This window comes from Dipodomys ordii, unplaced genomic scaffold, assembly GCF_000151885.1.
Source record: "Dipodomys ordii isolate 6190 unplaced genomic scaffold, Dord_2.0 Scaffold18, whole genome shotgun sequence".
NCBI lineage: Eukaryota > Metazoa > Chordata > Mammalia > Rodentia > Heteromyidae > Dipodomys > Dipodomys ordii.
In genome coordinates this window covers 5,272,432-5,290,406 of record NW_012267234.1, presented here as the reverse complement: position 1 = coordinate 5,290,406, position 17,975 = coordinate 5,272,432, and the positions used below count along the sequence as shown (strand labels likewise).

Here is a 17,975-nt window from a genome sequence, read left to right as displayed (position 1 = left end):
TTCTTGCATGCAAGCATTGTGTTTACCGGGGATTGACACATTATTTTACTTAATGTTTGCTGTATTTGATCCTTTAGTGCTGTAGGTAGGTCCAATAGACTCTATTACAGTGAGAACTCACACCAGAAGCAGGTTAACTCATTTATCCAGAACCATCTGTGGTATTAAGTGAATCCAGAATATACATGACCACAGCACTATGTCATCATGTATTGTTTTAGAAGTAGGTATGTCTTTACAATATGCTTGAAGCTATATTGCATTTCTAAAAGGAAGGTTTTCTGAACCAAGTGGTCAATTTCCCCTGGCAGTCACCTTCATTTGACTTTCTAGATTGTCCATAATTGTGGCCTTTTGAGAGAAATGCCTGTCATTTGAAATGTTTGTCTCTCCCGTAGTGAACAGAACTGATCGGATCAGATGTTAGTCTGATCAGATGAACTCACATGACTTTATTAAGAACAAATAGCCCAAGCCATGTTCTGGTACCTCACACTCCTTAAGCCTAGCTACTTAGGAGTCTGAGATCTGAGGATTGTGGTTTGAAACAAGCCTGGGCAGTAAAAACAAATGAAACATATCATTAGCCACTTAAAGTCAAACTGGAGGTACACCATACTAGCCTAGGGTGAAAATGTTGACAGTGTCCAGGCCCTGTGTTCAAGCCACAGTACTGGCACCAAACAAACACACAATAACAGCTTATTTCATAAATGAGGAAACTAAACACTAAGCATCTGTGTGATCTTAAAATCTAAGATCCTTTTATTCTGGAGCCTCTTAGACCAGAAATAGTGTCTTTCTCTTCCAAGTAAGGTCATAGTCTTTTCATGTGTTGTGAAAGCCAAGCCGAGCCATTTCCTTTTTTCTTTTTCCTTTTCCCTACTTAGACCTTTGCCATCTCCATATTCACCTGTGGATTCTCATAAGAAGTAGCAGACATCATAGATATAAATATAGATATAGATGATACAGAGATAGATAGATAGATAGATAGATAGACAGACAGACAGACAGATAGATAGATGGATAGATAGATAGATAGAGAAAATCCAGGAGTATTTTTACTATTTCTGGGGCTTTTGGATGTTTAGGGACAGCAGCTAGACTTCCTATCACAGATTATGAACGTGTAGTCTTTGTTCCCAGACAACACTGGGACTGAATCATTGCTGTATCACTGACCAACCACATGTGGCCAGTCTGTTCTTCCACCTTTCTAAGATGTCGTATAGTCATCTATGGAATCAGGGTCATGGACTATGGTGAAGGTTAAACCAAACAGATGGAAAATATGGGAGTGGTTAAGCGCTTGATGTAAATTAAACACAAATAAATGAACAATTTCCTTAGTCATGTCACATTTTTTTTTACTTGCTTGTACATCTCCATCTCCTCCTGTGGGAAGCACTCAGAAAGGATAGTTTACACCAGATGATGAATTGCAGAGGAGTAGTTAGAAAAGAGTGAGATTAGCTTGTGTATCAAATGAAATCCTCTGACAACTCTGGAAAGTAAGGGCTACTTTACAAACTTACTTCCGTGCTGAAAATGTCACTGAAGGAATTTGGGTTTCATCACTTCCCTGGATCAGGATTAGAGTGCTGACCTTGGTAATAAACAACTTTGTGAAAGCAATTGCAAAATGCCATATATCTCTCACATCAGATTTCCCACAAGTAAAATAGCTGTAAAAAAATGCCCAGTAGACAAATCCTGGCGTGTACATAGAATGTGACCCAAAGCAAGGCTAGATAATGCTAGAAAGCTAGATAAGGCTAGAAAGCCAGATAATGCTAGAAAGCTAGATAATTGCCCATTTTCTTTTCAGTTCGTTTCTCCTCACTGTGAGACCCTACATGCTCTGCCCAGATTCTTGTTACTTGTGACCAGTAAGGAACAAAAATGTTTGTTTTTGTTTTTGTTTTTGAGTAAATGGAATCCCATTCTCTTTCAATTCCCTGGTGTTCTTTCCTTTGGACCCACAATTGCTTGCCTTAGTTCTCACTGGGTGTTTGCTGATGGTTCCTGCTACATGGCTTCCAGAGCCATTAGAGGTGGGAAGAGGTAATTGTCTTGCCAGTAGGGAACAACATTCTACACAATATTTATAGCCATAAATTAATTAAAATATACTATTATCAGCAATTTTATTGCATGCAAAGCAACAATAAAAAGATATATTTATTGCTTTACTGCAGATGGAAGATTGCACTCTGTCCTTTTCATGAAAACCAATTCATCATTAATTATCATTTATTATACTCTCTGGGAAGATTTTATTTAATTATTTGACATACTGAACATTTCTATTGCATAGGTCGTAGAATGTTTTGGCAATAATGTTCCTATTATTATTGAAACCCAGCATAGTGGGATAGGTTAAGAAGACAGAAAGCTTAGTTTTAAACTGCAAGTCATCAGAAAGAGACAGAAAACAAAAGAGAAGATGGATGGGTGTTTTGTACCTCAAGTATAGGAAAATAGGAGTGGGTCTGAGAGGAGGAGATGAAGGACAAAAGAAGGAACTTGATCAAGATGTATTATACTCATAAACTGACATGTTGAGTTGGAATCCTTTACACAACTTTTTAAAGATAATAAAAAATAAAAATGATAAAAGAAAATCTCAGACAGTAGTGAATAATTGAGATGCTGCCCTTCTTTTAAAATGAGACATTGCAAACTTTGAAAAGCCGGTAGAGTGTCACTCATGAGTCAATCCTCTTTTTCAGGGACATCTGTAATCCAGGTGACAGCTTCTGACGCAGACGATCCCACCTATGGAAATAGTGCCAAGTTAGTGTACAGCATCTTGGAAGGTCAGCCCTACTTCTCAGTGGAGGCACAGACAGGTACTAGAGAATGTTATTGTCACAGTGATTTCTGAATTGGCAACCTCATTGCCTGCTCATTAAACCTCTTGACCCTCAGTTTCCTCAAATAGGAAAAGGGTATGAAGAGGGTCACCTTAGATTATCAGGGTAACGATTAGACAATTTGTGTCTCTGTTGGGCACAGAGTTGACATGGTGTGAAGATGGTTTATTAGCACTTCTGTCCATAAGTCACGATGTAATAATGACACATACTTGTAACATGCAGAAAAGTCTTGAACTGTGGGTCTCCAAAATGAACAGAATTAGAGCTCGCAGCCTGAGATAATCAGTTAGCTCTCAAATCATATACCACTGGACATGGTCTAAATGGGAGGTGTTAATATTTGGGAGGTTTTGAAAAACAGCCCACTCCTAATCTCTCCTGCTGAGCTGGCAGATTCTCAGTGGACATTGGCATCCAAAAGAAGTTTAGAAAATGAAGAGAGATGCCCAACCCCCATTCCTGCCCTCCCCCAAATTGAATAAAATAACAACACAAACCAAAATATTTCACTTCATTTTAAGCCAACTTTGATTCTCAAGTGGAATAAACACTAACATTCTGTAAATGTGCTCATTTAAATTATCTCAAGAAATGGCATCTTTTTAAAAAGATAATTACAAAGAATCTATACTTAGGTTAACACTGAAATTTGTATATTCATGTATATATATAGTATTTTGTTGATTTACCTTTAAGTTTTTCATGCAGGAATACATTTGATTATAGTCACACTATTCCAGACCACAATTTATGGAGTTACTCAGTCATCTACTATGGTTTCGTCACAGGCAATGATAAAGGAATATAAAGATCATCTAGGTTCTTGAGATGTTAACAGTTGGAGTATTATTATTGTTTATTGTCTCAAAGATTCATGGTTAATCACTATCATTTGAACCTACAAATTATTTAACAGATAAGGAAAATAAAGTCCATTGAGTTTCAGTATCTTCCTCAAAATCAACAATGGGAGGAAAACAATAAGGACTAATGTATCTAGTGCAAATTCTATTGTATCTATACACAGAGAGAGGAGATACAGTGAGAGACAGAGAAAATACTTTCATACATACCCCAGAGATTTGAATGAGCAGTTTTCAAGAATCATATTCCAGGAACAAGATGCATTTTATTCATAAATTGCTTTGTTATATGACAACTCCTTTGTACAACTACTTAAAGATAATAATAGTCAATCGTGAATTTATTATTGTTATTAGTATTAACTGATGGTATTTATGTAAGCATTGTACATATTTCTAACCCATATTGGATCACTCTTTCAAATATTAATAGTAGCTTTTAAATTTACTGCACAAAATATGTCTCTCTAATTTATAATTCATATGAACTATAGATATATTTCTAATAATTGCATATAGGATAGATTTCTAAAAGAAATCCAAAAAATAGTAAATCATAGCTATTCATACATTGGGCACTCAAATATCTCAATCTCCAGGATTTTTTTGTTGTTATTGTTGCATTTTTTGAGGTTTTTTTACTTGAATGTTCAGAGAAACAAATAAAAGAAAATTGTTGCCTGTGAAACTTGTATGATTTTGCTTGAAAATGCTGTGGTTATTCAAGAATAGCTGTTTTAGGTTGCAATTGTTGAAATGATGTTTTTGAAGGCGAAAGACTTTTTTTTTTCTTCTGTAGTACTTAAGACATCTTCCTTATGGTAGTGTGCTGTGTGCTGTGTGCTGTGTGTGTGTGTGTGTGTGTGTGTGTGTGTGTGTGTGTGTGTGTGTGTGTGTTTGATTTGTGCCAGTACTAGAGCTTGAACTCATGGCCTGGGTGCTTTCCCTGAGCTCTGTTGCTCAAGGCTCGTGCTCTATTACTTGAGCAACAGCTCCACTTCTGTCTTTTTGCTGGTCTTTCAGGGTCTCACAGACTTTCCTACTGGGGCTGACTTTGAATTGTGATCCTCAGATCTCAGCCTCCTGAAGAGCTAGGATATGGGTGTGAGCCATGGTGCCCAGCATGGTAGTGTTCTTATAAGTGAATATTGGTGATATTTTCTGCTCCCGTATGCAGGTATCATCAGGACAGCCCTTCCCAATATGGACAGGGAAGCCAAGGAGGAGTACCACGTGGTGATTCAGGCCAAGGACATGGGTGGGCACATGGGAGGACTCTCAGGGACAACCAAAGTGACGATCACACTCACAGATGTCAATGACAACCCACCAAAGTTTCCACAGAGTAAGTAGTTTGGCTTGGCTTTCAGTGTTCAACCCTGCCACATATAAGGACTCATCTTCTCTTAACCCATGCCTATTTCATCCAGCCTTCAAGCGAAATGTCTACAATTTTAGGAGCTCTTTCTATTATCCTTGTGAAGGACAAAACCAAGATAGAAATAACAGTCCCAACAACAGTAATCTTTCTGTATGTTGGTAATTGTCTACAGAGAGATTGTCCCACCGTGCCTTCCAGCTGAAAGTCTAAGATTACCTCGAATTCAAGTCCAAAGAGGAGATACCCAAAGCCAAATAATATGAACACCGAAGGAGTGCTACAACTGACAAAAGTCATATAAGAGGAAACTAATGCTGAAGAGGTCACTTAGCTTAGTAGGAGGGGCAAGGTTTCCACGTGCTGCATCTGCGTGGTGTGTTTCAGACTGAGGATCCTGAAAATGCCAAGATAATGACAGGAAAAATGTTAGATTTGGGCTTTCCCTCCCACACCAACTCTTTTCAATGTCTTTTGCTTCTGCCACAACTCCCCAACTTTCGACCTACGCTTTTCTGTTACCAGACAGCACACTTGCCACAGTTTTGTTCTTGCTATTCTATATATAATCACAATGCCACACCTCAGCAATCTTTACGTTTGTTGTTTCCTGGCCTGTGATGTTTTATTCCCTAGATATTCACACTTGTCCCATTCTTTCTTTCTCTTCAGTAGAATGTGATGTCTTCTCTCATCAGGCTCTATTAAATGAATCTTCCTTCTTCTCCTTCTATGTATATTTAGCAGAAGATATGTTTACACTCATATTCATCCACATCCACAAACACACACACATATATCTTATATGGTCATAGATAAACTCTTTACATCATATTCATACATATTCACATATACACAACTTAGACACTGAGTCAGACATCTACCAGCAGACCCACACAATCGTATACTTACATATAACCAACACATACTCTCTCATTATCTAACATCTCTTAATGAAATTTATTTTTTGGTTTCCTAGTGATGACATCAGAGTGAATACACACACACACACACACACACACACACACACACACACACACACACGTGGTTTTCTTTCCTTCTTCTGTGCTTCTTTAAAAGAGAAATCTTGACTGTTTTGCTTACTCTAAAGTCTCTTGGGGGTTAGGACAGTGCCTGACACATACTAAATTCCTAAGACACAGTAAGCAAATATGAATGTGGAAAGGTTACCTGTTAGGAAAGCTTACAGAGAATGTTGTACTTGAGCTGGTGTTGAAGGAGATTAAGAAGAGAGCCTGAGAGTTGGGACAGATATAACCTTGAGAGGTAAAATAAAACACTGGATTTTAAAATAAGTATGGATCCCCTCAATTGTTTTTAAACAGAGAGTGTTTTGTTTTGTTTTTCCCTTGGCCTTCACAATGCCATTGCTGTCCCCTGAAATTAACTTACTGACCATCTTTAAAGCATGGTAACCCAGCCCTTTGAATATGTTTAAGTGGTGCTGGTTTTTAATCATTGTCTAAGTTAAGGACTGTAACAAGCATTGTTCCTTCTATGTGAGCAAGGACCCCCTCAGTTCATATTTCACCAATTATTTCATCATCCTATACAGAACAGAACCTCTTAGTAATCAGGCCACCTGCAGTTTCTTATTTTTAATCTATCTTCCACTTCTTTCATGTTTTTAATCAATAGAAAAGTCCATTTCAAATCCTTGGAGAAATTTATTGGGATTCAGTGAAAAAACAAACAAACTTGGAAGTTTACAGCTGCAAAATAATAATAATAAAAAAAGGATGTCATCTTTTTCTCCTCTTTCTTCCAACTCTTCCTCTTCTTCCAGGTGTGTACCAGATGTCTGTGTCAGAGGCAGCAGTCCCTGGAGAGGAAGTTGGGAGAGTCAAAGCTAAAGACCCAGACATCGGAGAAAATGGCTTAGTCACGTACAATATTGTGGATGGAGATGGCATGGAGCTGTTTGAAATCACGACAGACTATGAAACCCAGGAGGGTGTGGTGAAGCTCAAAAAGGTGAATTTGGAGGAGGAATTGAACATGTCTCTGCTATTTTCTGTGACTTGCTTTTCCCGGACAACCAGGCAGGGGACAGGATGAAAGTTAAGAAAAGAAACTATGGGCAATTGGGCACTGACTTCATTTTGCAGCGCAGTTCTGAGCACTTGGAGATAACAGAAGTGTATTTTCTTTCTGTTTCTGCTGATTAAAGTAGTGATGATGCCTGTCTGAGATTGTTGGCTAGTTCTATGTTTGGACACAGTTCTCTGGTAGAACTAGATTAGAGTAGACTTGGGAGAAGTAGCCCTGAGCCTCTTTAGTTCTGCCAAATGGAATCTGTTAATTCAGGCTGTTCAAAACTTATTTCAAACATCCAAGGTTCCTTGCAGTGATGGAACTCTGGTGGAATTTGAAACAGGCCTCTTGTTTTTTCTTTCAAAATTGGATCTAGGTTAACAGTGACATTGGACCTTCCACAGTAGTCAGCTGTCATTAGAAACATGTCCCTTATATTAATTCATTGCAAAGAGGTGTTAACCGCTTCTGTTTGGGTTTGTAAATCTGTTACTCAACATTATAATGCAATTTAGCCTGAACCTCTTACAGATATCTCATTTATTTTTAGTATGAAAAACAATCATAGAAGTGTTTAATATTGTCCCAAGGAACAAATTAGTTAGGTGATAGAGCCATAAACAAATTCAGTAGTTTGACCTGCTCAGAGTCACACACAGGTGTGAACTTCAGAACTATTAAATTTTGGAACACATTTCTTCTTAAGACACTTGGAAAATGATTCAGCCACAAAGGTCTCATAAAAGAAAGTCAGGTAAGATTCTCTTTCAAGTGAAGGAACAGTTGTAGTAGATTCTAAAATGCTTTTCCCCAATTGAGAATTCAACTCTGTCCATACTCACAGTGAATGGAGTGTTAAAAGTGAATTCAATGATGGGATTACCTGGGTTTTAATCAAGCCTTCATTTTCTACTTGGATTTATCGCATGAATATTAAGTTTCTTGGGGTGATGGGAAGATTGGACTCCAACACGGATAAAGATTTAATTTGCAGAATCAATAAAGAGGCCAGTAGCTGGAGAGGGGTTAAGGCTGGGATGGGAGAAAGCAGATCCTGGGAGGATGGTGATGGGGTCATAGGAAGCTGAACTTTTACAACAGTGGGAATTTTGTTGGATCGACGGAAAATATGTGGGAGACACAGAGCAAATAGAAAGTAAGAGGTGACTGCCATAATCAAGGCATGGAAAGAGAGAGCGGGATGATTGGAGATAACCTTTTAGCTAGTTGGAAAAGTCTCCATGAGTCACTATGAATGGAATAACTCAAGGAAGCTGTATAATCAGCCTCCACAAAAGGATCAAGTATTTTTTTTTTCCTTCTGACTTCTCTTCTGAAAAGTAGCTGTGTGAACCGTGTGGCAGCCTGGAGCTGTCAGCTTACTTTGTTAATTAATATTACTCTCCCTCCTGCTTGACACTGACACATGAACGTTGACATCAGCATTTCCTGCCTCCCATTCTCCCTATGCTGCAGTAATTTGATAGTTGGCAATGTGAAGGTTGTCACCTGTGTTCAGTATATTCAGGGCATAAACATGCACCGTGTCGCTAAACCCTTGAAATGCCTAAATCATCCCCATGGAACTCACATATGGCAAATGAGCTCTCTGCATATGATTAATTTTTGCACTTTCCCCCAGTTCTCCATTTTTTTATAGGCAAGGAACCAGTCTTCTACAAAGCTCTGGCATGTATGTTTAATACAATGTAGGGGGATACTTCATTTGCAAGAGAATATTTGCTTTAATTTATAGCATAAAGTTCCAAAAGTCCACCAAGACAAAAAAAAATCAAAAGTAAGTTCAGCAGAGTAAAACTATGAGTCCTGTGGAAATCACTACATGTGGTTGAATCATATCAAACAGGATGGGGAAATCATGAAAGTATTTTTGTATTTTAAAGATTTTGCTGTTGTGTGTGACGGAGGCTGGCCTTGAACACATGATCCTCGTTCTTAAGTCTCCCAAATGCTTGAATTATACACATGTATTCCCACACTCGAGATATCCTTTTCTTTTTTAAAAAAGATATTCTGTTAATATAGTATTTTCTTTTATTTCTTACTTTGTTCGCCAACAAAGAATTACAGCGTTCTCGTGTTTTATGTTTTATTTGTCAGACAAGATCTTGGTAAAAGCTGTAAAGCTCAGGTGCATGAGAAGAAGTACAGGCTACAGGAAGATCAACATTTAACAGGACGTGGTGGCGAGAAGAGAATTAAAATACGAGGACTTTTCCTCGCTTTGTCAGTGTTGAAGTTTCAAGCTGGGACCTTCTTTGCTCTAAGGGTTGTTCTGGGTGTCATCTAGGTTTTTCTCACTAGGGGTCAGTTACCCTAGTAGTTATTTTAATTAAAAAAATAGCTTTAGTCATTCATGAACATCTTTGGAATGATTGGAGGCAAATATCACACCCCCGTTGAAATCCAGTGTTCATAAATATTAAGTCCTAGGAGTATGGCTATTAATAACTGTACATCTTGAGTTGAATCTTGATCATTCAGTTGGGCTTGAAAAGATAGAGGGAAGAGAAAAGGTAGAAAAGCGAACTCTGGAAGGACTGGTATCCATGAAAACAGGCTACATCTATGAGATTGCATCTAGTCTTTAGAACTTGAGATCTTTATAGCACAACTGTGGTTTGCAATGCAAAGGAGACCTTCCAAAGAACCGAGCAAGGCAGAAGATGTAGTATGATCGTAGCAAAGGAGAGTCAAAAGAAAAATAATTAGAAACTGATTCATTCTTTAACTAATTTGAAAACTAATGTTTTTTGAGTTCTGACTTGGTCCAGAATTTCACGGGGGAACAAGAGAAAAGAAATCTTGCCCCAGAGTATTTACCCAATCTCTATTGGTTAGCTGAAGATAATGTAAATTAGAGACGAACATTTTAGGTAGATTGCTAGCTGTGAGGATGCAAGTCCAATCTGTCTACTGCAATACCCTTAACCAACTGGGAATCCTATCTATTGCAGAGAAATCCCAGCACAGTTTCCAAGCTGTTTATTTTCAGCCAAATAAACATGTGAAGCAGCATGAAACGGGCATTATAAGACATTTTAAGTACTCCTTATTTTCATACAACCATTTTTATATCTGATGTTTCTTTCTATTCTGAGTCCACATGTGTAGAGATGTGGGTGCTTAATATTTGGCATGCTTGTAATCATAGGGTGATCAGATTTGTTAACTTAATGTCACATCATAAACATTTTACATGCTGTTATATAATATACATAATCATTTTTAATGACTACATAACATCTCAAACTATCGATGGACCATTATTTCCTTAATAAAATCTCACAGTTGGACTTGGTGTTTTGTGTATACATTTCCCCAGATTAGATATAACCCTCTATTACAGTGAACAAATATTGTGCATTTTTTGAATATTGTTTGTTTGGGTTTTCTGTTGAATTAATCCCTCAGGGAAAATTTTCAGAGGTGGGGATTAGTTAACTAGGGGGTATTAAGATTTTTATGGCTTATTCAGTGTGTTGCCTCATTTAGCTTTATTCCAACTACTCATAACATGGATATAAATGTTCACATGGGGAACTACCTCTACTCCTTTTTGGAAAGAGGAAAGGGAGTAAATGGTAAAGCACATTCGTAAATGTTATCCAGCCAACCATCAGACCTGTTCCTCATTCAGCCAAAAGGATTGATGTAGAAGATCACTTGGGAGAGTTGTTTGCAGGCATTTGGGAAGACAAAGGCCAACAAAGATGGGCAAGAATCAGGGGATTCCTCTGTGATGTTCCTCCCCTAGCAAAAGGAAAGGAATGAACTTCTCCCCTTTTTCTGGTTACAGATGACCTCTTCTCTGCATGATCCTATCTCAGGGTTCTGTCTAGTAATGACAGATTCGGAGAAATTGCAGATGGTTCAGAGATCTATAAACATCATTCTTTCCCACTGTTCATGAACACACAATAAGGATAAGGAAGCTGCTGGGTCCCCCTTGGGGTGATGCAGCGGCAGGGATGAGGTTTACTTTGAGGAAAAGCTTGTGTTCCCTGATTCCAGAGTGAGAGATGGGAAGATATAAAGTGTAAAGGATGCTGACTATGTTTCACCTTTCTGAAAGAGACCACCCCTGGTTTGGAACTGTACAGATTTAGGTTAGATCTAAGCCTCACAATAGGGTGCCTATTCAAAAATCAGTGTTTGCTATGCAAATGACAACCACAGGGCAGGCAGATGCTTGCCTTCAAGTATCAAGCTTTCCCTAAACACTTGATAGTTCGGCATCATCTAGAATGTTAGTTAGAAAACTTCCTAGGCATTGGAATTTGCCCAGTGTCTCACCCTTTCTTAACTCTCTGAATTTCCTCTTGTTGAGAAGGAAGGATTACTTATAATCAGTTTTATTTCTCAGTGTTTCTTTCCTAGCTAGGTAGAATGTGTATTGCTTATACTTTTTTTTAAAACAGGCCATGTTTTTCATATCTCTGCATTCTTCTCTGAAGGAAGAATGAGCTTCACTAACATCACTTACCACTAATAGAAGGCAACCTAAAAAATAAATGCCAGCCAACAAAACCCTGCCCTTTCATTTTAGCTAGAGAGTAGAATCATAGACAGCTCTATTGGGAAGTAAAACAGATATGTTAAAATCAGCACTATTTTCAGATGTTCAGGATTCAGAGAAAGGAATAATGATGCCAATGAGTAAGATATTTAATAGCTCCACCTCCCTGGAGGACCCATAAACCCCCTTGAGTAATCTCACATATACTGCTGGTAAGAGTTACAGATGATGGGAAACACAGTGGTCAGAAAGTTACAAAACATTGAAGCTGCAAATATGATTATAATAGGCGAGTTCTGTGTATGTTCGACAATATCAAATGAGACTGTGCTTGGTTCTTGGAGTGACATTTGTGGATATGCTACATAATGTCTTCATTTTCTACAGCATGGACTAGAAAATTATTTTTGTAGCATTTTAATGCCTTTTGTTAGATGGCTTGAAGTGACCAAATTGAGCCACCTGGGAATTACTGGAGAATATGAAATTTATTTTAGGTGAATGTGGCCATTCCTTGTTAGGATCCTAAAAATGACCCCTTAAATACATTCCATGTCTCAGCGATTGAACTGGCTGGTTTTGCTTTTGTTTTTCTGACCAAATGGCTCAGGTAATTGGATGTTAATTGATACTGATTTCTTTCTTTCTGTCTGTCTTGTCTGTCTCTTTTTTGGTCAGTCGTGAGGGTTGAACTCTGGGCCTCAGCTCTTCAGCTCAAGGAGAACACTCTACCACTTGAGCCACAGCATCACTTTCGGCTTTTTTTTTCTGCTTCTGTGGTGCTGAGGAATCGAACCCAGGGCCTCATGCATGCGAGACAAGCACTCTACCACTGAGCTACCTTCCCAGCCCCTGATTTTTCTCTCCTTGAGGAAATATTTACTTGGCCTCATGAAACTTTTCTTTCTCTTGCATTAGCTTCTCGAGGCATTGTGTGTCAATCTTTTCTTCATTCTTGCCAGCCCGTAGATTTTGAAACCAAAAGAGCGTATAGCTTGAAGGTAGAGGCTGCCAACGTGCACATCGACCCGAAGTTCATCAGCAACGGGCCTTTCAAAGACACCGTGACAGTCAAGATTGCAGTAGAAGATGCTGATGAGCCCCCCATGTTCTTGGCCCCGAGTTATATCCACGAAGTCCAAGAAAATGCAGCTGCTGGCACAGTGGTTGGGAGAGTTCATGCCAAAGATGCTGATGCTGCCAACAGCCCAATAAGGTACATGGGGATATATAATTTCAAACAACAACAACAACAACAAAATAAACAAACTTGAATGAGTGGGTTTGGATGCAAAACCATGTAGAAAACACATTTTCCTCACGTCAAAATCATTGGACCTGATAAAATGAGGTCCAATGAAATGGAAGTTGGATTAAGATTGAGAATATAGGAGCTGCACTTCATCTCTGTTACTAAAATTTTTGGTTAGGATTGTTCAAGCTGTAGTTTCTCTAAGGAGCAGATTTCTCAATGTATATTGGACGAAAGAACCATTCGCTGGCCTAGGAACTAGGGCAAAGCATAAATAATGAAAATGGCCTTTGATGCATTTCACAATGGTTTTCACATGTAGTGAGAGAACTCCACTTCTTACTTGTGCATGCAGATATTCAACCATCTCAGTACTATTTATTGAAATCTGTTCTTCTCATCTGAATGGTCTTGAATGTTGACCACTGCTATGTGGTTTTATTTTGGACTCTCAATTTTACTTCACTCATCTGCCTGCCTGTCCATATTAAACTATCACATAGTTTTGATTACTATGGCTTTATATTAAGTTTGAAGTCAAGAACTGTGATTCCTCCAACTTTATTCTCAACACCTTTTTTTTAAAATACAATTTTATAGAAAAAAATTGGGTGCTGGTAGCTCACGGCTATAATCCTAGCTATTCAGGAGACTGAGATCTGAGAATTGTGGTTTGAAGCCATCCCAGGCAGGCAGGAAATTCTGTGAGACTCTTATCTCCCACTAACCTACCAAGAGACAGGAGAGCACTAGCTTTGAGCAAAAGTTGCTCAAAGACAGATGTTGGGCCCTGAGTTAAAGGCCCAGGATTGGCATGAAAAAAAAAAGAAAAGATAAAGAAGATGGTCACATGATTTATTTACCTATAGCTGCCAGGTCTAATGCTACCAGGGTAGAGCTGGGTAGTATAGGCAAAGGCTTTATGTACTGCAGAGCCTCAAATATTTACCAGCCCTTAATAGAAAAGGTGGGTTGACTTCTGTTCTAGTTCATCACTGCATTTTTCCACTGAACATAATTTATTCTAGAAGATTTCTAATGCTCATTTATTGAAACACCTGTCTTAGAAAATCAAGCTCACAAATATGAGTGATTGTAGAAGAAAGTGATGGCATCTTATTCAGATATCTATTCAGGAAACCTTCAGTAATCATATATTAGGGGTTTCTAGTATATTTTGGGAAGGAAATACTTATAAAATTCCAAAACAAACATTTTTCCAGAGATAGAATTAAGACCAGTAGCAAGGAGGAAAATATGGTTGATACCAATCAATAAGGTATTTTATATTCCAGAAAGCTATAACATAAGGCAGTTGAACATTTTTCTTACAAAGAAATGATGACTGTTTAAGATGATAGATATGCTAATAGCCTAGATTTGATCATTGCACAAAGAAACACCTATGGAAACATCCTTGTACCAATACAATTGATAGGTAACAATAGAAAGTTTTAAATTCACTACAGAGCCACTATGATCAGGAAAACATTAAAAAGAAAGTTGAATATGAAAATAATATTATAAACAACTGAGTTTGCCCATTTGTATTAAAGTAAATGATGGTAGCATAGAAGGAATCTCTGTGTTAGATTTTTGGACAATATTTATTTCTGGAGAAAGATAATTACAATATTTTGGGGACCTTCATCATATCCTGTTTAGAGTTTAATATAGTTATTTAAGTTACTCATCAGAGATGGCGTTTTAGGCTGTGACTGCTTTAGGAGTAAGTAAAGACTGAGTTCAAATGGATGAAATTACTTCCATAAACTCACATGACTAGTTTTGGAAACTGGATTTTAGCCCAAATCTACTCTAGGTCTAATCGGGTCTTTTAATTCCTTAACTCATTGGCAACTAATGGAAATATTTCTCCAGAAAGATTGGACTATTATATTATTTCCATGTAGGAAGAAACCTTATATAATAAACCAGCGACCCTCATTGCACCTTGGAACTATGTACAGATGTTTCCAGTATGAGTTTTAAATGGATTAACTGTAATTTAGAGAGCTGATGTGCATCAGGACCTTTATAGAGGGACAATGACGTAAAAACTCATGGAAAAGCTATTCATTTCCTCTGCAATTCATTATCTAGTAGGATCCATGACTGCAACTGGTTATTTGGGTCATGTTTTCAGTGGTAGCTATTCTGTGCCTGTAGGAGATTTGCAATTCTATAATTATCTACGGATGCTCAGTATTGAACTGGAACCAGCTACCCACCCCACCCCCTTTGGTTCATGTTCTTAGAATTGCCAGATAGATTGTGAAAGGGCATTTGAGTTTTTAATTCACAGACCTCTTATTCCCAGAGGCTGCTCTGCCTCTTGAAGGTATTTGGTAAAGTTGGACAAGTAGGTAAGGCCTTGCACTATCACCGCAACTCTCAGCTGCTTGGATATGTCGTATGTATCTTGGATTCTATAGCCTCTGATGCATTTTTGTTTAGCACTTTATTTACTTCTTGAAATAATTCTCTTTGTTTCCTTGACAGTCAATTGTATATGCCCCAGAAGACCCCATTTCTGGTACTCTCTTGAGTCTTTGATCACTGTTCGGGTGCTGGGGCTTCCCTAAAACTCAGCTTTTCACTTTGACTTCTCCATGTATGTCCACTGCATTGTAGGAATGTACTTTGTGTACTGAGGTGACTGAGATGAAGTGCCACATTCTCTGCCGGTAGTCTGATCTCCTGGTTCTAATTCTGTGTTCCTCATCTTGAGTGCTGTGCATTTTTCACCCAGTTGTTTCTCTCTTCATGTGCTCATTATTATACCTCTGCCTACCATGGGGTCAAGTCTTTACTGTCTTAGGAATTTCAGCATGTCCCTCTCTGCTAAATTAACGTTCTTTTCATGTCTTCAACTCAGACACTCAAGCCAGAAGATGTCTAAGACTCTCCCAACCTTTCTTAGGCATCCAAATATCTGCTGAGTCCTCCTTTTCTTTTTTAAATCATGACTTTCCAGTCCTCTTATCACCCTGGTATCAAACTATCCTATCCTCTTTATGCTTTAAGGACTATATAAGATCCTTAAATTTTCTCTGGTCTTTCCTCCAAGTTCACTTGCTCAGAACATCTTGTCTATGCTTACTTAGTAATGACTCAGATAATAAATTATTTCCCTCCTTGACAGCATTCCATGACTTCTCATTGGCTATAGGATGGAGGATACTCTCCAACAACTGAGAGCTTCTAGCAACGCACACACACGCGCGTGTGCGCGCGCACACACACACACACACACACAAGCAGATATTATAGGTTGGGTCCCTTGATGTGTGTAAGACATGAGGGTAATATCTTAAATATTATTATTTTATTTCATTCTCACAAATAATGCAGAAGTTAAGGATTATTGCCATTCTAATTTATAAACTAAGCATGCTGAGGTTCAAAGACCTTAAATCGTCTTTCCAATAATAATAATAATAATAATAATAATAATGAGTTAGTAGAACATAAAGTTGTACCTAGAACTTTCCAAATTTTAAAGCCACAAGCTTAGACTACAGAACAACGTCTTGATTTATTAGCACTTTTGGTTCATATTACTGTCATCCCAACTAAATACTAAACTCTATCCTGGCCATTTTTAGGTTGAACAGTAGGCACGGGACACACTATTCCATTCCCACAGGGGACCTCACAGACACCCCATGGTTTGTGTGTGTACTGTGAAGTACTGCTCACTGGACACTGAGCAGTCTCTCTTGGCTCTACTAATGGAGTCTCTACACTAGACATAGGCTGTTGGTAAATTCCAGCATTTGTAAATTTGGGAGAATATACCCTGTGATATTTATGGTCCTTGATATCTATAATATTCTTTAATATTTCTGATGATCCATGAACACCTTCAAATGCATACATTCTGAAAAAATTAGGGAAATACAGTGAAGATTTCTAAGAATTAGGAAACTGCCCTTTTATGAAACAAAGCAGGCTATCTGAATGAATGATCTACCTTTGCTTTTTTTCCTCTTTGAAGTTGGCATAGTTGAGTGGTTATAACCTATTTAATGGGCTTCAATAAGCCCGTTAAAGCCTTTTTTGGTTAAAAAAAAGGAAGAGAATGCTACAAAAGTTACTGGCCAACACAGTTTTGAATTTTTCACCATAGGCTTCAAAACCAAGCAACCTAAGAATATCTATGACTAAAGAAACTGAAGCAATTCATCCAAAATATAGATAATATGTTTTAATTAAATAAGGAGAAAATGGATATTTTTAAAGAGCTATAAATAATCTTTGATGATGAGTTTGGATAAACTTGAAAGTGTTTAATATTTAATGTGCCACAAAACGGTAAAGGTTTTCTGCATTTGTGAGTTTCTGAGTAGTTTGGGAGCAAAGCGAGCTTCTTCCCAAATGCAATTTCATAAATATTCAGATGGTGGGTGATTGTAGTAAATATGGAGAAATATGCAACATGTGATTATGCTTCTCAATCAAATATGCTAAAGAGTTGCTTCATTCATTGTACTGAATACAGAATTCCAATGTGGCAATATGATTTCTATAAAAGATTCATGTTCAAAGTTCAAGAAGTAAATTTGATTAAAAAAGGAAGACCTAATTCAAGTGATTCATTGAAAAAAGGTGCTTTAAATATTACATGGAGAAAATATTCAGATATTAAGCTGCTCTGAATATCTTGGTCTAATTGCTTCATTTGCATTCTGCTTAGGTATTCCATTGATCGTCATACTGACCTCGACAGGTTTTTCACTATTAATCCAGAGGATGGTTTTATTAAAACTACAAAGCCTCTAGATAGAGAAGAAACGCCCTGGCTAAACATCTCAGTCTTTGCAGCAGAAATCCGTAAGTATTCTCATAAGGGTTTTGGTTTCTATTTTACTGAATAGTAATCCCTTTAGACTCTCTTTATCGTCTAGAAAATGAAAGAGCTGAGATAGACATTTTAGTCTTATAGATACTTTTCATTCTTTGAAATTTATATTCAGTGACCTATCTAAGAAGAAAGAGAAGC

At 37.8% G+C, this 17,975-nt stretch overlaps 1 protein-coding gene across 1 annotated transcript in view; it reads left to right on the top strand.

Annotated features, from left to right (window-relative positions):
- Cdh11 (cadherin 11, type 2, OB-cadherin (osteoblast)) overlaps window positions 1-17,975 on the top strand; it is a 78,278-nt gene that overhangs the window by 40,962 nt on the left and 19,341 nt on the right. Inside the window, exons 4-8 of the mRNA XM_013012972.1 lie at window positions 2,736-2,855; window positions 4,923-5,090; window positions 6,931-7,118; window positions 12,681-12,934; window positions 17,670-17,806. Of these exons, the coding sequence (XP_012868426.1) occupies window positions 2,736-2,855; window positions 4,923-5,090; window positions 6,931-7,118; window positions 12,681-12,934; window positions 17,670-17,806 (867 nt within the window). The remainder of the gene's footprint in view (window positions 1-2,735; window positions 2,856-4,922; window positions 5,091-6,930; window positions 7,119-12,680; window positions 12,935-17,669; window positions 17,807-17,975) is intronic.